This window comes from Dipodomys spectabilis, unplaced genomic scaffold (genome assembly GCF_019054845.1).
Source record: "Dipodomys spectabilis isolate Male_0828 unplaced genomic scaffold, ASM1905484v1 ptg000233l, whole genome shotgun sequence".
Classification (NCBI taxonomy): domain Eukaryota; kingdom Metazoa; phylum Chordata; class Mammalia; order Rodentia; family Heteromyidae; genus Dipodomys; species Dipodomys spectabilis.
Window position 1 is genome coordinate 1,082,501 of NW_024870910.1, and position 25,723 is coordinate 1,108,223.

General features: G+C 52.3%; 1 protein-coding gene across 1 annotated transcript in view; it reads right to left on the bottom strand.

Moving 5' to 3' along the window:
- Window positions 1–25,723, bottom strand: part of Aldh1a3 (aldehyde dehydrogenase 1 family member A3) — a 27,430-nt gene extending 1,707 nt beyond the window's left edge. Inside the window, exons 1-12 of the mRNA XM_042698590.1 lie at window positions 25,542–25,723; window positions 20,620–20,724; window positions 18,089–18,229; window positions 15,056–15,185; window positions 14,745–14,806; window positions 13,515–13,643; window positions 12,621–12,734; window positions 10,738–10,840; window positions 8,190–8,374; window positions 5,199–5,363; window positions 3,887–4,044; window positions 1,952–2,026 (exon numbers count right to left, since the gene is read on the bottom strand). Of these exons, the coding sequence (XP_042554524.1) occupies window positions 1,952–2,026; window positions 3,887–4,044; window positions 5,199–5,363; window positions 8,190–8,374; window positions 10,738–10,840; window positions 12,621–12,734; window positions 13,515–13,643; window positions 14,745–14,806; window positions 15,056–15,185; window positions 18,089–18,229; window positions 20,620–20,724; window positions 25,542–25,643 (1,469 nt within the window). The 5' untranslated portion in view covers window positions 25,644–25,723. The remainder of the gene's footprint in view (window positions 1–1,951; window positions 2,027–3,886; window positions 4,045–5,198; window positions 5,364–8,189; window positions 8,375–10,737; window positions 10,841–12,620; window positions 12,735–13,514; window positions 13,644–14,744; window positions 14,807–15,055; window positions 15,186–18,088; window positions 18,230–20,619; window positions 20,725–25,541) is intronic.

A 25,723-nucleotide genomic window follows, 5' to 3' on the forward strand; every position in this document is an offset into this window, starting at 1 on the left:
TTCTGGGGAGTTCTTCTAATGCCTGATTACTCTTTCGGGTAACTTGGGGATCATGAGAAAAGGGAAATTGTGAATGACGTCTTGCTAGAAGGAGAGGCTGGGATTATGATGCCACTAATGAGCTTGGGTAATTGGAAATGTAATTTTAAATACCAAGGTGAGGTGGATATTGGTGGCTCACGCCTGTAATCCCAGCTACTCAAGAGGCAGAGATCTGAGGATCACAGTTCAAAGCCAGCATGGGCAGGAAAGTCTTGCGTGGGACGCTTACCTCCAATGAACCACTGGAAAACTGGAAGTGGTGCTGTGGCTCCAAGTGGTAGAGTGCTAGCTTTGAACGGAAAAAGCTCAAAGACAATGCCCAGGACCTGAGTTCAAGTCCCACAACCCACAAAAGTAAATAAATGCATACATAACTAGAATAAGCATAAAGCTGTTTGTATAGGATGCTTTTGGAAGCCTCAGAAGAACTATGGCTTGTCTTGGGGGTAAATACATGGTATTAAAACAAGTAGCGTGCCTGAGGGGAGCGCAGAGGCCCGGGGCTGGGGCTGGGGGTACAGATGTTAGCAGGGAATGATAGAGAGGACATGATGTGTCCACAAACCTCCTTCATGCCATTTCTGGGACTTGAACTCAGGGCCTAGGTGCTGTTCTTGAGTTTTTGTTGTTGTTGGTTTTTAATATGTTGCTCAAAGCTAGTGCCTACCACTTGAGCCACGCTTCCCCTTCCAGCTTTTTGCTGGTCAATTGGAGATAACAGTCCTTCAGACTTTCCTGCTTGGACTGGCTTTGAACCGAGATCCTCAGATCTTGGCCTTCTGAGTTGCTAAATTACAGTCAGGAGTCACTGACATCCAGTTTATGGAATTCCTTTATTTATTGATTTGTTTTATCAAAAACCTTGGTAAAGTATCGTCCAGGAATCCAAATAAACTTTAAAAAGAAAAAAAAAGGACCCCAAACCTCCCTGTGTGCTGCTGCTAACTGGCAGTCTGAGAGCGGAGTTTGCATTCAGTGTGTGATCACCAAGTTCTGCTTTGTGCCAGGGCATGGGGCCTCTAAGGGGCCCGAAGATGCCCCCAGGGTGGTAGGAAGATGCCCCCAGGGTGGTAGGAAGGAAAACCAGGCAGTGGATCACCCTTATAACCAGTGCAAACCAGGAGTCAGTGGACCCACGGGTCTCCCTGCAGATCCAGCCTCCAGGCATTGCTTTGGCGAGGGGGGGGGGATGGCTGCAGTTCTCATGCAAGTCTGGCCATGGGGAGATGTGCTGCAGAGGGGCTGGGCTCCTGGCTTCACGACCTGACTGCCTCAGCACAGGGGGTCAGAGCAGGTGGCTCCAAAGGTGACCTTTGGCCCTGCGCTGGGGAGGGCCCAAGGACAAGGCTGCTGTCTCGGAGAAAGCAAGCACAGGCCACTAGGGGGAGCCATAAGGCTTGTCCAAAAGGCCCCAAAGCAACAATGACAGAAACTTTTTGCAGTTAGATCTCACAAACTTTCCTTCCCTGGGCTGGCTTTGAACCATGATCCTTAGGTCTCAGCCTCCCAAATAGCTAGGATTACAAGTCTGAGCCATGGGTGCCCAGCCTGTCATACAAATTAAAAGAGTCTGCAAACAAGCCAGGTGTGGCTGCTCCCGCCTATAATCCCAGCTATTCAAGAGGTGAAGGCTGGAGGGTTTGCAGTTGGAGGCTGTTTTAAGCAAAAGTAAGATCACAACGCCACAAACCAACTGGGACATGGTGGGTCTGATGGCGGCCTCGGCTCTGGGGGAGGCTGTAGGGGGGAGGCCAGAGGGAAGGAGGGAGGGAGGAATTCAGATCAGCCTTCAGGGAAAGGACCACTGCTAGCCTTTGTGATAGGCCTGGGGATTGGGGAGTCGCTGGGCTAAAGCTTGAGTCACTGCCCTACTGATCGCTGGCAGACTTGGGGTAAGAAAGGGACTTACAGTTCTCTGCCATTTCCCGACATTTTAAAGCCACCAAACGGAGCCTGGGCATAGAGGGCATTGTAGCAGTTGACCCTGCAGAGAGAGGGAAACATTGCTCAGTTCCCTGAGAAAATCCACCCAGCCTCCACTCCCCTCCCCAGTTCCTGGCCATGATGAGCATGCCCAGTGCCTGCCAGATGCAATGATGACTAAAAACTGGTGTGTGTGTGTGGGAGAGAGAGAGAGACAGAGAGAGAGACAGAGAGAGAGAGACAGAGAGAGAGAAAGAGAGAGGGAGAGGGAGAGGGAGAGGGAGAGGGAGCGCAATAGAGAAAGAGAGAGAAAGAGAGAGCCCAACAGATACATACAGAGAAATTAGGGCTCAGGAAATAAAGGCTTATTTATTATTATTATTATAACTCAAAGCCTCATGCTCTTGATTGGCTTCTGCTTAAGGGTGATGTTGTACCACTTGAGCCACAGCTCCATTTCTAGCATTTTTGTCAGTTGTAGGGCTTGAACTCAGGGCCTGGGTGCTGTCTCTGAGCTCTTTTGCTCAAGGCTAGCGCTCTAGTACTTTGAGCCACAACGCCACTTCTGGTTTTCTGGTGGTTCATTGGAGACAAGAGTTTCACAGACTTTCCTGCCTGGGCTGGCTTTGAACCACAATCCTGAGCTCTCAGCCTCCTGTGTAGCTAGGATTATAGGCGTGAGCCACCAGTGCTGAGGCAGGAATTAGCTTTGAAATGACATAGATCTCCCTGCTTTCGACATTCTCTTTCTTCCTACAGTCTGTGACTCTAACTTATCCAACCTCTCTGAGTGAGCTTCAATTCACTTCTTTAAAATGGGCTCATTTATTGGGTGCTTGTGGCTTGTACCTGTAATCCTAGCTACTCAGGAAGTCAAGGCCTGAGGATCACAGTTCAAAACCAGCCTGAGGAAGAAAGGTCCAAGAGATTCCATCTCCAAAATAACCAGCATAAAGCCAGGCTGAAGGCGTGGCTCAAGTGGTAGGGCGCCAGCTGTGAGCTTAGAGTCAGAGGAATGGGCAAGTGTAAGCCATGGTACCGCCCCCCCCCCCCCAACGAAAAAAGGAAAAAGGAAGTTCGGGAGAGCTAAAGCCCAGCCAGGGAGCAGGGGACGGGGTCCATACTTCACCAGTGAGTACGCCCGGCTGCAGGATCTAGTCACAGCTATACTCAACCTTGATGGAAAATACTCAGGAAAAAAGTCACATTACACAGAAGTGGAGGGACAGAGGGTGAACGAACGCAGCAGTGGTCCTCACTAGACACTGCTGGAAATGAACTGTAACAACTTGTGGGTAGGGGATGGGAGGGGAAAACTAGGAAGAGGAGACATGGTCCAAAAAGAAATGCACTCTTACGGGGCACCAGTGGCTCACACCTGTAATCCTAGCTACTCAGGAGGTTGAGAGCTGAGGATTGTGGTTTGAAGCCAACTTGGGCAGGAAAGTTCCTGCGAGATTCTTTATCTCCAATGAACCACCAGAAAACTGGACATGGCGCTGTGGCTCAAAGTAGTAGAATGCTAGCCTTGAGTGAACAAGCTTAGGGACAGTGCCCAGGTCCTGAGTTCAAGGCCCAGGACTGGCCCAAAAATGAAGTACACAGGAAGACCTAGTCAGGTACTAGATCCTTGAACATAAGGAACTTGGGCAGCCATGAATTTTTGGTAGCTGCGGAGGGTCTTAGGAACAATATGATAATACAATAAGATAAATCCCTCCGCCTGCATGTGTCTTCATAGAAAATGAGAGGCCTAAAGCCACATGGCGTAGGCACTGCTGAAGGTCAGAGTGGACCACAGCTAGAGGCTCTCTGCCTGTGGAAGAGGAATCTCACAAGCAAGTAAGAACAGACATGGACATGGACACACACACACACACACACACACACACACACACACACACACACAAGCTCGCCTCACCAGACTGTCCCGGACTCCAGCGCCGATGCCAGCTTCAGGGCCTTGTCCAGGTTTTTGGTGAAGATGGCCGCTGTCAGTCCGTAGTCGGTGTTATTGGCTCGTTTAATTACCTCTTCGATGCTTTTGAACTTCAGTATTGGCTGCACTGGTCCAAAAATCTACGAGAAAGTCCAAGAAGAGCACTGAGAAGCAAGGTGGGGGCAGCGCTGAACATCTGGGCAGGTGTTTGCTGGGGCTTGTGATAGTTTCGTACATTCCAGAGCCCGCACCCATACAACCATGAAGAATAGAGAAGAAAGACCACCGGAGACCCCCTGGCTGCCTGAAGGTTGAAATCTCAAGGGAACACTGAAAGGGGACACACATTTAAGAATAAACACGGCCAGGCACTGGTGGCTCCCGCCTGTCATCCTAGCTGCTCAGGAGGCTGAGATCTGAGCATTGCAGGTCCAAGCCAGCCCGGGCAGGAAAGTCCGTGAGTCTCTTATCTTTGATGAACTACTCAGAAAAAGCCAAAAGTGGTGCTGTGGCTCACGTGGTAGAGTGCTAGCCTTGAGCAAAAGAAGTTTAGGGACAGCACCCAGGCCCTGAGTTCAAGCCTCAGGACTGGCACAAGTGTGCACACACACACACACAAATAAAACCACCAAAAACATCTATGAAGATTCTTGGCATCCATTTCTGAAGACTCCATCCTGAGAGATTTTGGGGTAACTCATATGCATCGGGGTACACAGAAGACAATGCCTCTGCATGACCTTTGGGTAGGCCCTTTGCAAAGGCGGTCTGTTTCCATAACATGTTGCCATAGTAACAAGAGTCACACAGGCTACAACCCAGCAAAGAGAAGATAGAATTAAAGGCTGGCTCATATCAAGGGTGGTGTGTGTGCGTGTGTGCATGCATGCATGTGTGTGCATGTGTGTGCATGTATGCATGTGTGTGCATGTGTGTGCATGCATGCATACGTGTGTGTGTGTGTGTGTGTTAGACTGGGGACACCTTGGGGAGCCCAGCCATGGCCCTGGAATCCTCAGCTGGACAATGACTCTCCCCTGCCTGGCTGAACGGGAGGGCGCACTGTCACACAGAGTGGATGAGCAACATTGGAAAGCACTAGAACACAGCATCATCATGAAGTTGGGGTGCAGTCTTTGGCGTTTGCCAGAGGCACTGGGGATCCAGGCTCCCCAAGGAGCCCAAGGCACAGAGGATCTGCTCGTGCTGGGCATACTCCTAAAATTCCTGGGTCCCAGGAAGGAGCACTCTGGAGGAGCCCGGCGCTGGAGCCCGGCCAGCCGCGCATGCGTACCTCCTCCCGGGCAAGCCGCATGTTGTCGGTGACTTCGGAGAAGACGGTGGGCGTGATGAAGAGCCCGCTGTCCTGCAGGGCCGCGCCCCCGCATTCCAGCTTCGCCCCTTCCCGCTTCCCACTCTCGATCAGCTCCAGGATCTTGTCGAATTGCTCTTGGTCTATCTAGAAAACACAGGGCCACGGCTGAGCCTTCCGCAACACCACTGGCAGCCCCCTCTTCTTCACAGACGGCAAGCGTGCTGCTCAAATCTCACTCACATGCACACGCGTGTGCACGCACACACACATGTATTCTGTGCTGGTCCTGGGGCTTGAACTCAGGGCCTGGTCACTGTCCCTGAGCTTTTTCGCTCAATGCCACTGAACTGTACTTGTACATCAGGCTTTTTGATGGTTAAATGGAGATTAAAAAAAAAGATCTCATAGACTTCTGCCCTAGGTGGCTTTGAACTGTGATCCTCAGATCTCAGCCTCCCGAGTAGCTGAGATTACAGGCGTGAGCCACCAGCACCCAGCGATCGTGGCCATTCGGATGGAGCCCTTTTCTCTTGGGCTGGGTGAGGCAGAGCCGTATTGACTTTTGAACTTAAAGGACAACTGGTTTTCTTCCTGTGGTGTTAAATAGAAAACCACATGGCCTAATGGCGTGTTTAGATGGTGGTGTGTTCCCAAGGGGCAGGCTGGTTTGCTTGGAAGGGGAGAGTATGGACTATGTATGTCATGTGACTGACCAACTTGTGACAAGGCATCCAGTTTTAAAATACTGAGTCTGAAGCCAGGCATGGTGGTGCACACCTGTAATCCCAGCACTCATGAGACGGAGGGAAGATTAAGTATGCAAGGCCACTCTGGCTTTATCATGAGTTCCAGGCTAGACCTCCATCTCTTCCCTCCTCCAAAGAATAAAATAACCAGTCTGAGCCATACTCCACACCTTCTGCTAAGAGAGTTCCAATTAGACCACAGATCTAGCCATGAAGAATAAAAGGATAAAAGGTTTTCTAAAGTTTCTCATGTACAAAGCTGACTTGCAGTGTGTTGAGGGCTTTCCTGTAGATGCCAACAATGGAAAGACTGTTAAAACTATTTTTTTTTAAAGAAAAAGGCAACATTACTGGACACATAGTCAAAGAAAAAACAATAAACTTGGAGACAAAATTGGGTAAGTCATATCATAGGAAGCTAATCTCTGATATTGTGTCCAAAAAGGTCTAAGAAGTAGAAAAAATGTTTGGCAGGTAGTAGCTCATCCCTGTAGTCACAGCTACTTGGATGGTAGAGACCGAGAGGATCAAAGTTTGAAGCTAGCCTAGGCCAAAAAACAATCAAGACCCCATCTTAATAAACAAGACTGGTACCAGGTGCTGGTGGCTCATGCTTGTAATCCTAGCTACTCAGGAGATCCGAGGATCATGGCTCAAAGCCAGACTGGCCAGAAGAGACTGTGAGACTGTGATTTCCTATAAACAACCCCAAAAAAGTTGGAAGTGGAACAGTGGCTCAAGTGGTAGAACACTAACCTTAAGCAAAAGAACTCAGGGACTGCGCCCAGGCCCTGAGTTCAAGCCCCATGACCACCACCACCACCACTACCACCACCACCACCAACAAAAGACTTTTATCTCCAATTAAGCAGCAAAATGCTGGACTGGAGGTATGACTCAAATGGTAGAGCACCAAGCCTAGCAAGTACAAAATCCTGTTTTCCCTTCTTCCCTCACATGAAAGAATAATAAGGGAGAGCAATCAGACTCCATTATCACCTTTGCTTCTTGGTACCCTTAAAGTGATTTAAAAGTAAAGAGTCCTAGAGGATTCACCTCAGGAAAGGGGTGCATTGGCTGAGGAGGGCAGAGAAGATGGAGGGAGTCCTTTCATCTTGAAACTTTATAGATGTCCTCCACTTCCGCCAAACAAAATACAAATAACCACCCTGGCTGCGGCTACAGCCCGTCCCAGCTTTTCTCTGGCTGAACCAAACCTTGGCCGGAAACTCCCAGTATTCCAAGCATTTGTCCACGGATGTGGGGGAGGGGAGTCTGGGGGAGCTCATACAAGGGCCTTCCGGAAACCCCAGGTCTTAGCTGGCTCCTGACTACATTCTAGAACCTTCCATCTGTCCTGCAAGCAGTTCTGAGCCCACGTGAGAATCCTCTGCTCCCTGCCGCGTGCGTCCGCGCACATTGGTGAAATCAAACAGGCAGAAGGGCTTGCAGGAAAGATGACAGGGTGAGACACAGACCCCACAAACATGGAAATATGCACCCCCTCCCCACCCCGGATTGGCTCAAGGGCTCTGTCTGCCAGGCCTGGTGCTGGCCAGCTTGCTGGTGACACGTGCCCAATCCATGTTCCTTGGTCACAAGCAAACAGGACCAGACCTTCTCCCCAGCGGCCGTCAGTCCACGCGCTGGGACCTGGGCCGGGCGAGCTCTGTCCAGGCCGGGGCTGGGAGGATTCAGACAGCCGTGAGTCCTCGGGGAATAAGATCTCAGCAGCAGGGATGAAAAGGGGAAAACAGAGATCCACAGCGCGAGTCTCCGGCCGGAGCCTGGGAACAAGACTGAGGGATAATAACTGGGGGTCCCCAGAGTGGGGGCTACCTCATTTGCTCCCCACTGACACTGGTTTAGAGCCAAGCCCCCAGCAGGCCCGCACGATGCTGTGTGTGTGTGTGCGTGTGTGTGTGTGTGTGTGTGTGTGTGTGTGTGTGTGTGTGTGGTCATCCCTGCCGCTCAGGGAGGCTGAGAGCTGAGGATCCGGGTTCGAAGCCAGCCGGGGCAGACACATCCAGGAAAGTCTTCTCTCCAGTTAACCCTCCCCAAAAAGCTGGAAGGGGAGCTGTGGCTCAGGTGGTAGAGCACCAGCCTTGAACATGAAAGCGAAGGGACGGTTCTGCCCAGGCTACGAGTTCCAACCCCAGGAGCAGCACCAAAAAGAAAAGTCTGAATAGCAGCGCAGGGCGGCCAGATGGAGACGCGCGGTTACCTGCGGGCCCTGCTCCGTGTTCACGTCGAAGGGGTCGCCCACGGACCTCTTCTTGGCATACTCCACGCTCCGCCGGACGAACTCGGGGTAGATCTGCTCCTCCACGAACACCCGGGAGGCGGCGGTGCAGCACTGGCCCTGGTTGAAGAACGCTCCGCGGTGTGCACACTCCACAGCCAAGTCCACTGTGCCAGAGAGAGGCCGCAAGAGGAAGCCGTGAGCTCATTCACGCCTGCTGCCCTCACAGCTGCAGGCCTAATTGCCCCGAGAAAACAGCCCCCGGACGGCCCAGTGTCGGAAATTAATTTTGGTCTTCGTATTTCCCAAAGAGGACAGGACTGGGCATGGGGAAGGAGTGGGGGTAATGGGAGAGAACGTTTAAGTACATCAAGCTGGAGGTTAAAGGAGTCTGCAGACTGCAGGACTTGTCAGTGCCTTTCATCTGCCCCGGCCCCCAGAGTCGCAACTCTTTCCTCCTCTCCCATCCCTGCGTTCCTGCCGCCATCTTGTTTTGCCCTAGGCCAATTTGGCAAGAACTTCTAAGGAAGCCAAAATGTTCTGTAATCCTAAGCTACTCAGGAGGCTGAGGTCTGAGGATTTAGGTTCAAAGCCAAATCCAGGCGGGAAAGTCCGGGAGACTCTTATCTCCTAGTAAACTAAGGGAAAAAAAATCCAGAAGTAGAGCTGTGACTCAAGAGGTAGAGCACCAGCCCTGAACCCAACAGCTAAGGGACAGTGTCAGGCCTTGAGTTCAAGTCTTAGTACAGACACCACAAAAAGCAGAACAAAACACACACCACAAAAACCTCAAAATAATAAATCCAAACTGGCCACCGGGAGTAAATAGTTCTTGAATATGGCCCAAAGATTTAAAAAAAGGGGGGAAAGGGGTTGTGGGATACAGAGTTATCTGTGTCTAAGTACTGCATCTGAATTACAGACTAGATGGTAAACTAAAATCACTTGCTAAAACCTGACCGGGCAGGGTGGAGCACACCTGTAATCCCAGCGGTGTGGGAGGTACAAGCCACAGGACTGAAGTCCTAGGTTCTATCTGAAACGTAACTAAAGCCAAAAACAGCCAGGTGGGTGGAGACATGGCTCAAGTGGCAAAGCCCCTGCCTAGCCGCTGGGGCTCCCTGCGCAAACCTCAGGACTGCTACTGAAAGAAAAATAAAATCTGCTGGAAAGCTACTTCGTGGGGTACCTGGGCTGGGGTCCCCACCCTGGCTGTAAGCAAATGGCGACCACCACACCACAGGGTTTGTCTGTATGATCAGAGCTGGGGGGGGGGGTCACAGGACAGCTTTCCAAGGCGCCTCTCCTCCCCCGCGGGTGCCAGGGCTGAGTGCCAGCCTAATGCTGCCCCTCCTTGAAGACGGCTAATTCATTTCCTGCCCCCCAACCAGGGTGAAGTAGCCTTGACATGATGTCAGCATTTAATTGTCCCCGTCGGGAGGAGGAGAGAATGACCCTAGTACACACACACACACACACACACACACACACACACACACACACACAGACCCCATCCTGTGTGTGGCTGGGAGAGGAGTTGGGAGTTTGGATCTCCAAGATGTGTCCCCACTGGATGACTCGGAGAGCCCTGCCTGGTGACTGGGAAAGCCATTAGCTAGGCTGACGCGTGTCTACCCCACACGGACTGTCCATCTCCACGCCCTTCCCCGGGGCTCCAGCTCCGCCCTGTCTTCTCTCCCACTGGGAACCAACTTCAGGAAAAAGGGATGGGCAGTATCAGTCAGTCATGGACACTTTAGTAAGAACTTGTGCGGTGGACAGTGTTTCTTCGGGGGTGTTGGCAATTCCAGCCTTATCTGCGAAAGGACTGGGCGGGCGCTGTTCTCTCTGAAGAGAATGGCTGGTGCCAGGGGGCGGATGGGGGAGGCGATCCACCACAGAGAGGCCACACCTCTGGATGGGCCACCCTGAGCGCGGGGCGGGGGGGGGGGGGGGGATGGATGCCCCGGGGAGCCCTTCGCCCTCTTCAGGGCACGGCAGCCAAGAACAGCAAATGTTGTTAATATTGTGTCATCTGCGTGGATCTAGACACACATGGTCCCGGGCTGCAGGGCAGGTGGCTTTCCTGAGGGCCCAAGCAACACAGGCAGTGACCACGACCAGGCACAGGTGTGTGTGTGTGAGTGTGTGTGTGTGCGCGCGCGCGTGTGCGTGCCGGTCCTGGGGTTGGGACTCAGGGCCTGACCACTGTCCCTTAGCTTTTTCTGTCCAGGCTAGAGCTCTATTACTTGACATAAGAATTCCATGGGCTTCCCTGCCTGGGCTGGCTTTGAACCTGGATTCTCAGATCCCAGCTCCTCAAGTAGCTGGGATTACAGGCGTGAGCACCAGCACCCGGCCTGGGCTGTTGGTCTCGAGGCTGAGCCATGCTGTCCTCCTTAGACCCACCAGGATGGCATCTACATAGAGCCCAGAGCACACAGGGCCCTGGAGCTGCAGGGGCAGGACAATCAACCCGGCCAGGGCGTGGGGGGCATTTACAGTCGCTCTGAGGTTGGGGGGGACTCACAGTCTGCGTCTGCGCACACGATGCAGGGGTTCTTGCCCCCCAGCTCCAGCGTCACCCTCTTCAGATTGCTCTGCGAGGCCGCCTCCTTCACCAGCTTCCCAACCTTCAGGAGGGAGACACAAGATCAACAGCGCACAGACAAAGCCCCACAGAGCTAGCCGGGAGGCTGAGAGCTCAGAAGCCCCGGTTCCAAGCCAGCCTGGGGAAGACAAAAACGTCTCACAGACTTTCCTGCCTGGATTGGCCTTGAACCACGATACTCAGATCTCAGCCTCCTGCGTAGCTAGGATGGCAGGTGTGAGCCACTGGCTTCATTTCTCTTTTAAGCAGAGAAGGTTGTCATGATAATTCCTTACAGGAATGCTGTGTAGGGGTGAAGGGGGCTGTTCTGTCCCTAAACCCACATAACAGGGATATAGTAATGTCTTGGGAATGTTCCCAGATAACTTCTATATCTACTCACACACAGGCACACACGTGCATGCACACAATGTTTCTAATATCATAGCAAACTTCCTCCATCCTTCCTCTCTTTCTTTCTTCCTCTCTTTCTCCTTTCTTTCTTTCTTTCTTTCTCTTTCTTTCTTTCTTTCTTTCTTTCTTTCTTTCTTTCTTTCTTTTTCTTTCTTTCTTTCTTTCTTTCTTTCTTTCTTTCTTTCTTTCTTTCTTTCTTTCTTTCTGTCTGTCTGTCTTTCTTTCCTCAATAGTTGAGGGTCAGCTCTCCTTGTTAGAATGGCTGTAGAACATTCCACAGAACAAATAAGATATCTCAAGACTCTTGAGAGAATCCATGGGCAAGAGTTGCTTTGAGAGGGAATGTTAGAATCAAAAGTTGTTTTTTTTTTTTGGGTCCGGTCGTGGGGCTTGAACTCTGGGCCTGGGCGCTGTCCCTCAGCTCTTCAACTCAAGGCTACCGCTCTACCACTTGAGCCACCTTCCCAGCCCCAGAATCAAAAGTTTTCTACTTTGTAATCTTTTATTTTTTAATTTTTTGCTTAATTCCACTAACTCTTGTTTTCCACGTTGGAGACATGCTAGGTTAGATCCCATATCTCCATATTCTCAATAAAATATATATACTTTTTGTCCCTCAAGTTGATAGACAAAAGGTGAGGCTGACTCTTTTTTGTTGTTGTTGTTGGTCATGGGGCTTGAACTCTGGGCCTGGGCGCTGTCCCTCAGCTCTTCAGCCCAAGGCAAGCGCTCTCCTACTTGAGCCACAGCGCCACTTCTGGTTTTCTGGTGGTTCATTGGAGGTAAGAGTCTGACGGACTTTCCTGCCCAGGCTGGCTTTGAACCATGATCCTCAGATCTCAGCCTCCTGAGTAGCTAGGATGACAGGTGTGAGCCACCAGCACCCGGCTTGAGCCTGATTCATTTGAACTTGCATTTCCCTGCGTACCAATGAACTCAGGCATAAGCACGGGCTATTCGGATGGAAAATGATGTCTATTTTTCCCCTATCATTCCACTTGCTGGCTGGTGTGTTTTTTCATTGATCTCGAGAAGCGCTTTACATAGGAAGGCGCAACACTGGAGATCTGTGCTCCACGACCTCCTCCCAGCTCCATTGTCTCTTAGCCATAATTAGCCATAATTATGATGTTGTCCGCGCTAGGGATGCGTGACATTTTTAAATTTTATCTTATCTCAATCTTTGCCTCTGGGGCTCCTGCTGTATTTATTTAGTTTGGAAACAAGACCGGTGGTTTTGTGACTGACTTATTATTATTATTTTTTTCTAAGACGGGGCCAACATTTGTAAGAGGAAGAAGAGAAAATCCTGTGAGCTTCTCAGGCAGCGTTGGGGGTGCGTGTGGGGGGAGTGGGGGGTGTCATGGCTGCCGTCCTCCCTTGGCCTCCTCCATGGAGGGGGTTCTTACCTCTGTGGACCCGGTGAAGGCCAGCTTGTTGATCTGGGGGTGAGACGAAATGGCAGCGCCCACCGTGGGTCCGAACCCTGGCACGATGTTCACCACGCCTGGAGGGAACCCGACCTAGGGAGAGATGGAGACCACCTCAGAGGAAGGCAGGGAGCGGGCGGCGTGGGGCTCTGAGCGCCACAGGGTGACGTGGGGGGGCCTCTCCTCTCACCCCTTTTTGCTCCCTGTTTCTTTCTACCTCTTGGCACCCGGACAGCCATGATGGATGGATAACTGGAGCGGGCGGGCGGCTGGGACTGAGAGGCGGGAGGCCCTTTGGGCCTCTCTTTCCCTGAACTGTGGCTTCTTGGGGGGAGGGTGCTGTCCAGAGAGCAGGAGGTGCTGGGAGGCTTTGGGGAGGGGGCTCAGCCAGTGCACAAGGCCACCCCAGGCCCTGGTGGCTCCCGCCTGTCATCCTAGCTACTCAGGAGGCTGAGATCTGAGGATTGTGGTTCAAAACCGGTCCAGGCAGGAAAGTCCGTGAGACTCTTATCTCCAATGAACCACCAGGAAACTGGGCACCCAGGTCCTGAATTCTAGCCCATGAGAGAGATGGGGGGTGGGGGAGGGAAACAGAAGACCATTCTGCACATGCCCACTGCCAAGCCCAGCAGCATGTTTGATGCCTTCCTGAGTGAGCTTCCGCCATCCTCTATCCTGACCAAACATCCAAACCCTAGGTAATGCCTCCACCGGCATTCATTCTAGTTCACAGACCACAAACACAACTGCCAAGCCAAACAGGGAGTCTGAACTTCCCCCTGCGCCCTGCGCCTGCAGCCCCATTATATCCTGTGACCCCGGCCTGGTGCATAGGTGGGAACGGCCCCAGACTCTCCTTTCAGACGGCTTTACCTCTTTTATCAGCGAGGCCAGGTAGAGCGCGGTGAGGGGCGTCTGCTCGGCCGGCTTCAGCACTGCCGTGTTCCCGCAGCTGAGGGCCGGCGCCAGCTTCCACACCAGCATCAGCAGGGGGAAGTTCCACTGTGACAGGGACAGAGAGGGCCTTGGGGACTCAGGTCCACCCCCTGCCTGCCCCAGGGACCCAGCCATGCCTTCCCAGAGGACGCCAACTCTTCCCAGTCTGGATCTGGGGTTTAAGGGGCAGCATAGGAGTATGCCATGACAAAACTGCATTCTGGGAGATAACTGTGGACAGCTTATGTAAAGACAGTGGTGTATGTGTCCGGAAGCTCTCCCTCTCAAAGAGTCTACTAAAGGGAGTCACAGCCAGGCACTGGTGGCTTATGCCTAGCTACTCAGGAGGCTGAGATCTGAGGATCCTGGCTTGAAGCCAGCATGGGCTGGAAAGTCTGTGAGGCTTTTATCTCCAATAAACCACCAAAAAGCTGGAAAAGAAGCTGTGGCTCAAGTGGTAGACTGCCAGCCTTGAACAAAAAGGTAAGGGGACAGTGTCAAGCCTTGAGTTCAAGCACATGAACACACAGGCACATACACACACTCATTTGCTAAAGGGGTAACCTCCTCTTCCTGTGTGGAGCACCCATATTTTTGTTTGTTTGTATTTCTGAGCTGGGCTCACTATAGAGCCTAAGCTGATCTTAAACTTGAGTTCCTCCTACTCCCACTTCCCTGGTGCTGGGATTATAGGTGAGCCCCACCATGCCCGGCTGTGAAAACAACATCTTTCCAACCCCTACTCCACACAGTGGCCATCGAAGGGGCCTGGGGTTTTCCAGATAGACATCATTGCATTCCTGCGGTGTCTACCAAATCCCGTGGCCCAGTGACCAAGCCCCACCCCGGGTGCCAGGGCTGTGCTGCTGGCCTCTGCCACCTGAGCCCATCCCTGCCTAACTCCGACCTCAGCAGAGTCACCCAGACCTTTCCTTCTCTCCTGTCCTTGAAGCCCCCCCCTCCAAGAGCCCACGTTCCCGGTGGACACGCCCACTCCTGGCCACGGGGCTGGAATCCCCCCCCCCCCCCACGAATGCCCCTGGGCACGGAGCAGCGCGTGCTCCCGGGATGCTGGTTTCCATGGTTACGGTGGACCAAAACCCAAGCTCCTGTTGGTTCCAAAGAGATGGAAGCCCTCCCTGGGTAGAGCGCAGCCGCGGCACTCACTGGAGTGATGGCCCCGCACACGCCGATGGGCTCGTGTCTGGTGAAGCAGACCACGTTGTCATCTGAAAGAGACAGAAAGCAGACGAGGCGTTGAAAGACAAGACAGACACAGGGACGGCCCTCGCTGAGTTCCACCTGAGTCCCCTCGGGAATGGCGCCCCCTAGAGAAAGGTTGAACGCAGTGCCACGGTGGGAGGGGGCCGGGAGGAAGGAGGGATGGGCCAGGAAGGGGAATCCTGGGGAGCACAGACCCCCAAAGAGAACCCCACTAGAGATGAGGGTCCGTCCTGCGGGGGGAGGGGGAGGCTCACCCGTGGGGATGGTCCTGCCTTGGATTTTGTCTGCCCACCCTGCGAAGTATCGCAGGGTCTTAATGCAGCCTTCCAGGTCGATGAAGAAGGCGTGGAGGAACGGCTTGCCCGTGTCCATGGTCTCCAGCGTCTGCAGGGACAAGTGGGTAGACGGCGTGGCAATAAGCGTGCTTTCCTTTAGCTGTTGCGTGATTAAAGATGGGGTGGGAGACAAAACAAACCAACAAAAGCCCCACGGGCCCGGGGACATCACGCTCTGCACGCCTGTCTTCTGCGCTGTTCAGAAAACGTGACACTCGGCTGCCATCCTCACTACTCAGGAGGCTGAGGGCTGAGGATCGCAGGTCAGAGCCAGCCCCGGGCAGATACAGGAGAGAGACTCTTAGCTCCAATGAACTAGCCCCAAGCTGGGGGTGGAGGTATAGCTCAAGTGGTAGAGCGCCAGCTTTGCCAGAAGAAGCCAAGCAAGAGGCCAAGCCCTAGCAATGGAAAGAGAGGGAGAGGGAGAGGGAGAGGGAGAGGGAGAGGGAGAGGGAGAGGGAGAGGGAGAGGGAGAGGGTGTGTTTTGGGGGCTGGGCAGGGCTGTGGAGAATGACCATGCCTCCAGGACAATGTGTGCATCCGGATGCAGAATGGGGTGTGGGGTGTGGGGGACTTGCTCACCAGCCCAAGGCGGGTGGGAGGTGGGGTACCCGGGCGAGTACGCAGGGCTCAATGGTGGGGATTCTTTTCTATTTCCAGCCTGGGTGAAAGAGAACCCCTTTGTCCGTCAGACAAAACAGCCTCAGTGGAGCCCCGAGCTGAGATGTCCAGTCATCCGAGCGCACAGGAAGTGACCACCCGGACACACGGCCCTCGGCTGAATTCCTGCTCGCCACGCGCGCCTCCGTGGGGTGAGGATGCCGTGGGAAGGAAGGAAGGAACCCCCCCCCGTGATGTCCCGCGCTCTCACCCCAGAACCCCGCAAGTGGCCACTCCAGGGAGTATCTGCTTGTTTGTGGATGAGCTGGGGGGTCAGGGGTGGAGCTCAGCTCTTTCCTGGCACAGGACGAGAGGGTGGTGTTGCTATGCTCGTGGGGAAGTTTGGGGCATGGAGCCTCTTTTCCGTCTCCACTCCTGGTTTTCCATCCCTGGCTGCGTAACCCATTTTCTCCATCTTTGAAATAGATTTAGATACCCAACAGGTCAAGTGCTGACAAGCCAGGGGCGTGGTGAGCTTTCTAGGAATTGTTCTTTTTTAAATCATTTTGTACAAGATGGCTTACTGGGATGACAATATACAAATTTCGGATCGGTTGTATGGCATTTATCCAAGAAAAACTCATGTTAGAATGAATACAGATGGAAAATTCTTAAAGAAAGGAATGAGGGAGGGAAGAAATGAAGGGAAGGAAGCAGGAAGGAAGGAAAGATGAAGGAGGTAAGAAGGAGGAAGAAAGGAAGGAAGGAGGGAAGGAAGGAAGGAAGGAGATCCAGCTCTCTTTATAACATCACCCACCCTCATGCCTCCTTCCCTCCTTCCCTCCCTCTTTCTTTTCCTTCCTTCCTTCTCTCCCTTCTCTCCCTCCCTTAGTTCTTTCTGTCATTCTCTTTTTCTCTTTATTTCTGTTTCTCCCTCCCTCCCTCCACACCCCGGCCAGTATTGAGATTTCCAGTTTTTAGCTGGTTAACTGCACATAGGAATCTCATGGACTCTCTTGCTCAGGCTGGCTTTGAATCTCCATCCTCCCACCTCAGCCTCCTAGATAGTGAGGCTGACCGGTGTGAGCCGCCGGGCAGGGCGTTCCGCTGGATCTTCCTTCTGGGGTGGGGATGGCAGGGGGGCATTCTTCCCGGTGAAGCGGAGGATCGCCACTCCCCCATGGGGTTCTGTCAGAGCCCAGTGTGGCCTGAGCGGCAGGGCGAGTGCGGGGACGTCGCCGTGTCCCCAGGGACAGCTCGCACAGCGAAGGGCAGGGGCAGGCATGGCCTCTCTGGGGACATTGCAGACTGATGAGCTCACGCCCAGAGAAAACAGAAATGTTTTTGAAAAAGCCAGTCTGGCAGCTTGAGAGTGAAGCTCAGGGGGAAGCCGGAAGCTTCCGTGGCGCATCCGTCCCCAGAGAGAGCGGGGCACACCCGGCCCCGTCCAGTCAAGACACCTCTGGGTGCTGCTGCCCTTCAGCAAGGCGCTCACTCTCTCCTCAAAGCCAGCATCACAACAACACATCTCCTTAAATCCCAGAGGGGGGACGAAAACAAACAAAGGAGGTGTGCTCTGAGCCTCAAAGTCTGGAACAAGTTTGGAGACAGGACAGGGACACAGCATGGTGGGCCATGGATCTCCAGCCTGGCGCTGGTGGCTCACACCTGTCAACCTAATTACTCAGGAGGCTGAGATCTGAGGATGGAAGGTCAAGGCCAGCCCGGACAGAAAAGGTGGAGAGAATCTTTTCTCCAATTAACCAGCAAAATGCCAGACTGGGGGTATGGCTCAAGGGTAGAGCATCAGTCAAGAGCAAGACAGCCAAGCAAGAGTATGAGGTCTTGAGTTCAACCAACACTCCCCTATACACACACACACACCACCACCACCACCACCACCAACAACAACAAAACATTAACGTGCAAATGTCAAGGTTGGACCAGCACACAGTCCAGCCGGTGGTGACCATCCGTGAATATCTCAAGTCTGGGAACAAGTAAAATAATTGAACCACGACAACTTCCTGGTTAAGAAGCTGTGCAGGGAGCCTGCTCTTGGTGGCTCACAAGTGTCATCCTAGCTATCTAGGAGGCTGACATCTGAGGACTTAAACTGGAGGCCAGACTCAGTGGCAGAAAAGTCCGTGAGACCCTGATCCCCAATTAACTACCAAAAAGCTGCAAGTGGAGCCGTGGCTCAAGTGGCAAAGTGCCAGCCTTGATGGAAAAAGCCAAGAGCTTGTGAGTTCAAGCTCTAGTACCACCCCTCCATGCCCCCCCCCCCCGAAAAAAAATTAAAATCCTGTGGGCACAGGCCCTCAGTGAGCCCCCTCTCCGCCCAGTACTCACAGCCAAGATGGCGCGGTCCCTTTCCACCAGGTCGGCCAGCTGGTGTAGCAACCGGCCACGGCTCAGGCCATCGAGTCGGCGCCACGGGGACCCCCTCTGGAAGGCGGCTTGTGCGGCCTCCACAGCCTTGTCCACGTCGGGCTGTGGGGACAGAAAGTGTGTCAGAACTCTGCTTTTCTTTCTTCTCCCCGAGGCCTGTGGCAGGTGAGTGTTCCGTCCACCACGCAGCTTTACTTCCCTGCTCCCCAGTCTTCTGGAGGTTGGATGGTTTTAGGTAGTAAGGTTTGAGCTCAGGACCTCGGTGGCACTAGGCAGACATCCTACCACCTGCGCCCCGCCTCTAGCCCTTTAGTGCTACAGTTGGTTTTCTTTTCAGATGGGGTCTTGTGCTTTCGCCCAGGCCTTTCTAAGACTTTGATTCTTCCATCTCTGCCTCCTGAGTCGCTGGGATTATAGGTGTGTGCCACCGCGCCCGTTCCCCTCAATCTTTCTCAAAAAAAGAAAGAAGTGAGGGTTATTTAGGGGACCCTCCACCACCTTTTATTTTCAAGATGACAGGCAACAAGGGTCTGGGTGCTGACAGGGCGATGAATGGCTGCCAAGCCTCCATGCCAGACAGCGGCCAGGCAAACCTGCCGTCCATCCCTGGAACTCCAGCCAGTGCCAGGCCCTCCCTTCTGACCTTCCCAGCTTCCCCAGGCTCCTCTGTAAACCCAGCTTGAGAAACGTTGGGGAGGAAGACCCCTGCAGGGCGTCCCTGTGCATGTCCCCGTAAGCCGACACTGGGACAAGAAAATCCAACTATTCACACATCCTCACCCCACCAGCTTCAAATCACTAATACACTGATTAAGCGCCTCTCTGGACAGCCTGTAGTCCCAGCTATGCAGGAGGCTGAGGAGGGAGGATGGCCGGAGCCCAGGAGTGAGAAACCTATCTGGGAAACACAGCAAGACTCCATCTTGAAAAAGGAAAAGAGCCACAGGCTGGTGGCTTATGCCACTGCTCAGGAGGCTGGGATCTGAGGATCATGGTTCAAAGCCAGCCCAGGCAGGGAAGTCCACAAGACTCTTACCTTCAACGAACCACCAAAAAGCTAGAAGTGGCACTGTGATAGCTTGAGCACAAAAGCTTAAGGACAGTTTCTAGGCCCTGAGTTTAAGCCCCAGGACTAATTAAAAGTGGGGAGGGGTTGGAGTGGACAAATCTGGGGGCAAGCCTGCTCCGGTTTGTCATTCCATCTCTGCAGATAAGGAATATTTGGATTTTAGGGAAGCCTGAGCAAGAAAAACAACAAACACACACACACACACACACACACAGAACAGTTTTGAGACCTCATCTCAACAGAAAAAGCTGGTGTGGCATTGCACAAGTATAATCCCATTTACAATGGGATAGCCAGACAGGAGGATCAAGGTCCAAGCCTGAAAAAAGTGAGACCTTATCTCAAAAATAAACAGAGAGAAAATGGTCTGGAAGTATGGCTTACGTCATAGAGATACCTGCTTAGCAAGTTTGAAACTTACGGGGGGGGGGGGGGGGAGTGAGGAGAGCGAGGATCTGTTCAATACTCTAGCAGTTAAAGACTGTCATGTTTCTTTTCTCACTTTGCCTTAACATTTCCTTCACAGACAATTCCATTTGAAATAGACTTTATGCCCTTAAAATGTATAAAAGAAGCCAGGTGTCGATGGCTCACTCCTGTAATCCCAGCTCCTCAGGAGGCTGAGATCTGAGGATCACAGTTCAAAGCCAGCCTGGGCAGGAAAGTCCATGAGACTCTTATCTCCAATAAACCACTAGAAAACCAGAAGTGGTGCTGTGGCTCAAAGTGGTAGAATGCTAGGCTAGCCTTGAGCAAAAAAAAAAAAAAGCTCAGGAACAGTGCCCAGGCCCTGAGTTCAAGCCCCATGATCAACCGAGAAAATAATAATAATAATAAAGCATAAAAGCTACATTCAAAAATCCCTTAGCTTCTCTATGACAAAACGGAACCTGCATTGGCTACAGGGCTACGTGCACTGCAGTTTTACACGATCACATAAATACCTAGTAGAGAGAAAAAAAAACAAACCAAACCAAACCTGGAGGTCACGTGACAGTGCCCCACCTGAATATGCCAGTCTTTCTTCCTTCAAGTCTTTTTTTTTTTTAAAAGTATCTCCTAAAAGTGTGCTCCCTTGGGTGAAATACACCAGCCGGAAACGCTCTCAGCAAGGATTTCTTAATGCCCCCAGCTTCTAATAATTGATGAAAACCTTTGCTTTTGCCATATGACAGGATAGCTGAGGTCATCCTCGAAGACGCAGAAAGATCTAGCACCGGAGGGGGACTCTGTGCAGAAGACTGCCTGTAATTGATCCCATGCTGGGCCTCGAGTCAGAGCCGTACACTCGGAGCAGCTGCCGGAGCTCCCAGGCCCCTACCCTGAGGGCAAACCTGCGCTGGGATCCCCCCCCCCCCCCCGCCCCATTTTCCCCCCTCCCCCGTCCTTCCTTGATCAATAATCGAATTACTGAGGGACCCACCTTATCGCCTTCTTCCACATCACAGATTTTCGTCAGGGTGGAAGGGTTATATGTAGCAAACTTTTTCCCACTCTTGGATTCGTGCCAGTCGTTGTTGATAAATATCTACCCGGGAAAGGAAGTACAACGCATTAGGTTTCAATCAAAATCATACAATTTTCAACATGCTAAGGACCTTAGGTAACGTCTTGTCTGCTTTCGTCCTCACTGCCACCCACCCCCTGCCCCCCACATCTCCCTTGATGGCGTACAGATGAGACTCCGAGGCGGACAGGACAGGCTGAATCACGCAGAGAGACCAACAGAGCGGCCAGGGTGGCATAATAAAACTGAAGTCCTGTTACATTTTTTTTCTTAATAATTCCTCATATATCTATATCATCTAGCCCGGAAGGTTCTATCAGCAGTGAGGCCCCTCCTCCTTGCTGTTTTGACACATGCTAAGGTTCTATATAAGATTTTGCCAATGCTCTAGAGCGGTCAGCAGTGCTATGAAAGCCCGGGTCCACTCTATTCCCTTTAAAATATGTAAAATTTCCTGTTGGGCATGATAAAAACCAGTGTTGGAATACAGAGTTAAATATCTGCCTTAGAAGCCCGGGTGCTGGAGGCTCACGCTTGTAATCCTAGCTACTCAGGAGGCTGAGTTCCAAGGATCATGGTTCGAAGCCAGCCCAGGCAGGAAGGTCCGTGACTCTCATCTCCAATTACTAAAAAGCCAGAAGTAGAGCTGTGGCTCCACTGGTAGAGCACTAGCCTGGAGGACAAAAGCTCAGGGACAGTGCCCAGGCAGGCCCGGAGTTCAACCCCAGGACTGGCAAAATAAATAAAAATTAAAAATAAATTTAAAAAATCCACATTAGCAAATGTTCACATTCTATTCAGATCATCTTGGACAGCCCCAAATATGTAACTCACAAAGCTCATCTCATAGAGAACCTTAGTTATCCAGAACAGAGCTAAATATAAGATTATTTGTTCTCTAGGGGGAAAAAAAGCATAAAAACTAAAGGAAAAAAAAAAACCCATTCGGAAGGGCACGCATTGGATACATTTCTATTTAATCTCAGTTTCGCTCTAACTGCCTCTGAAGCGAAGCCTTTTGGAAAACAACTAGGAACCAGATACACAAGACACGTGAGGCTCTGAGTATGGCCTGAGGTCCCGGCCGACCCAGCCAGGGGACACACAGGGTCGCGTGGAGCTTTGTCACTACCGCCCAGTGCAGCCTGGGAAAGACCGCTGTGGCGGCAACGGCTAGCAGCCTACCTTTACAATACCAAGATCAAATAAAATGCCATCCGTTATTTACTTATTTAGCGTTGTGCTGAGACTAGGGCTTGAACTTGGGGCTTCCAGCTCCATCTCTGCTTTCTTGCTCATGGCTGGCGACCTACCACTGAATCCATGCCTCCACTATGACTTTTTGCTACTTGTTTTGGAGACAGAGTCACACAGACTTTTCTGCCTGGGCTTTGCCTCCAGTCACGATCCTCTGGAGCTCAGCTTCTACACAGTCGTTAGGATTATAGGCATGAGCCATTCCCATTCAGCCCAAAGATGGTTTCTGAAGACTGAACTAGCTTACCAGATTCTGCTTCAGATTCTGCTTCTATATCTAAATGCATATCCTATACACGTATCTCTCTTCTGCTTCTCTTTGAATTGCTTCAAGGACAAACCGTGCCAATAAGGCTAATGTCAGTGGTGGTAGAGTAGATTCATTAGGAACACTGATGTCTGGAGGACCATGGACAGGAAGAGGCATTGGGCTCTCTTGTAGCAGTGCTGAAGTTCATCAAGAATGCGGCCCACCCAAGCTTCCTCATGGAGGAAGGCCAAAGTCTTGGATGGGCAGGTGGGCAGGGAACATCTGCCCCCATCTTTAGAGTTGAGAGCTGGGTGCCTTCCATCTCAGGCCAGGCCCCCAGGGAAGCGTGCGAGGAAAAGACCAGGCTACAATTACAGAGTTATTCTTCCAGCTGAAACCAAATCCAAGACTTCACTTTTGCTGTGCAGCCAGTAATCACCCAGTCACAGAGAGAAATTAGTAAGTGGAGGAGTTAGGTTCGAGCTGAGAGGAGAGCATGGCCGCGAAGAGGCCCATTTAAAGGAAGATGAAATTTCGTGGCTTAGGTAATAGAGACTGTCGGGGAAAACTGCTGATTCTACATCCTTCCTGGTATTAATTCCAAAGGGGAGGGAAAATGAGAAGGTGGCCAAACAGAATTGAAATGGGGGCGGGGGGAGGAGATAGCAACCGGTTCCATGATCGGGTGTCTGTATTTCATCTCCTTAAAAAAAAAAAAATCTACTTGGTGGTGCGTGACATTGATCTGTAGCCTATAGGACCACCTTCAGGTTGCTAAACTCTTCCTGTATGTCTTTTACCTTACTGAAGTTATCTTCCTAATCAATCAGTGGTTTCTACTGTTATTTTCTCCACATTAAAACAAACAAGCGACATAAATGAAGCCAAAAAAAAAAAAGTCTACCATGATCTACCGAGGATGCTGGCTGAATTGCTTTGAGACTCAAATCAGGATGAAAGGTCTAGAAAAAAACGATCTTCCACTTGTGCACTGGTGTGAAATGCATACGACAAAGGCATAAAATTAAAGCAATGGCAAGCTGTGGGCAGAATTCACATTTTACTGAAGAAGCAAAACTCGAGTTTGAAGGTAGCACTGGTGGAGGGGAAGGAGGAGGTTGTATAAGTTAATGCTGCTGGCATTGTGTCCAGAAACTTCCATTAGCCATCATGCTACATACTCAACTAAGCTCAAAAGGAGTCTTTTTTTTTTTTTTAAAGGAGTTTTGGGGGAATTTTAGTTTTAACAAAAGAGAGGTTACAAGCTGGTTCTTTAACCGAACAGTTTTATCTTTGCTACTGGGAGAAACTTTAAAAAGAAAGGAACCCCCTAAACTAGAAGAGGCTGCCGTACACCCAGGTGTAGGGAGATACCCCGGAAAGATTTATGCTTCACTAGAATCTCAGCACAGGACCCGAGGCCTGAGGTTCAAATCTGAGAACACACGAATGGGCTTTGACCAAGTCTTCATCCAGAACTGGCCCACAGGCCCGGGCTCAAACCAAACTTCTATGGTGGAGAAGAGTCACGAATTGGTTTTGAAAACCATAGGATCTTGGCTGTTTCACCCTTCATGAGGTGGCCTGCCTGCCCCAGGCCTCTGCTCTGAACTTCCAGTTTGTCCTACTTGCTCCCTTCCTCTTGTTTCTGGGGCAGGCGCTGCTGCTGCCGCCGCCTGCTTCTCAGCTCCAAGCTCCCCAACTGCAGGGCTCACCCTCAGCCAGCCACACAGGCTACTCCTTGGTGCTCTAATGGCTCTGGAGGCCAGCACACACACAGGTGTGCAAGGAACAAGGGCAAAGCAGGCAGAGGTGTGAAGGCTCAGTCCCCTGGTGATCTCACCTCACAGTACTTCAGCCTGGACAGATTGCATATGGGTGGTGTGTACCCGCCAGGCGGCCGCCAGGACAACAGCGGCTCATGCCCAGGAAGCCTCCGCCATTACTGCTGCGTTTACCCAGTCAAAGGGTCTAAAGAAATGGCTGGGAAAGCGGACAACTTTCCCTCTGGGACCAAACAGCATATGGGACCTCACAGGTACCGAGCAAAGAAACCATCTTATGTTTACTTTCTGGTTTCTATAGTTTTACAAAAGTCTGTTAAAAACAAACAAAATACCACTTACATCAACAGCAGCCAAGCGTGAGTGTTCGCGTAAAACCAACCCACCAACCAACAGCCAAAACTATTAACCACAATGTGTGTTGTAATTTTCCCTCTCAAGGAGATAGGACCAAGGGAAGGACATTGAAAACAATCCCCGGCCTTTCCATGCATACGCCTTTGTAGATTACAGACCCCTCACCTCACAACACAGCTAATTGAAATGCCTCCTAATTTAAATGTCTCACATCTTGGCACAATCAACTCTAGAGTTTCAGCGGCTGGAGGTGGAAATGTGAAAGCCACACACAGGGACCAGCCACTTTTGCTTCTTGATTAGAAGTCTTGGAGAGAGATCTTTTGCTACTTTTGAGTTTCCTAAGTGTCCTGTCCACTGCAGCTGGGAAGGGACAGGTTATACATGCAAAAGGAAGGAGAGCGGAATGTAGAGATAGGAAATCAAAGGCTGCCCCGGGCCCGTACCCCTCAAGTACCCTAGATTCAAGTGGGCACCGAACAGGACAACTCAAGAAAGCCTGGAGCTGTCCCTTCCCTGGGGAAAGGCTCCGGGCTGCACCTTCGGGCCTCGCCATCTTCCCGGGTGTTTTCAGGGCTCTGCCTCTCAAGAAAACAACTAAGAGAAGCAAAGCCGGGGGTCCTCCGACGCCCGGGCCAGTGAGTCCTGGCCTGGCCACCGGCCCCAGGCCCAGGCCTGGACGGAACCTTTGGAGATCGCTCCGTCCTTCTCCCCCCGCCGCCCTCCCACCCCGGCCCTGCTGATGAACCCGGTGCAGGCCAAGCACTGGGGCACCACCGGGCTTGACTCCCCGATGGCGGTTTCTTGTGGGGGGGCCTTACGAGCTCAAGCCTTGGGTGTCTTCTGACTGTCCCCAGCCCCAGGGCCTGGAGAGAGCGAGCCCTGGGCTGCCGTCCCCGCAGGGCGCACCTCTGCGGTCTGCAAAGCTGGGGTGGGGTGGGGATGGGGGGGCGCGGGGTGCAACCTTGCGCCCTCCTCTTCCCCCCCCCCCCCCACGCGCAAACGCAGCACCGACTCGAGGGTCTGGTTTCGAACCCCCTCTTGGAGCGTGCCGGGTGGCGTGGGTTCCCTCTGGGGATGACCTTAGATCCAAGGGGTTACCCCCAGCCTGGCCGTGCGCACCCCCCACCCCCACCCCGGCCAGGCTCCCGCTGGTGCCGTCGGAAGGGAAGGACCCGCCTCGCCCTCACCTTGGTGAACTTGACCTCCAAGTTGCGGATGGGGCGCGGCAGGGCCGGCGGCGGCTTCTTGTCGGGCTGCCCGTTTTCCACGGCCCCATTGGTGGTGGCCATGGCTCACTCCGCGCTCCCGGGGGTCCCCCCCCCACCCCCAGGCTGCACCGGGTCGCCGGGGTTGGGGCTCGGTGCGCAGC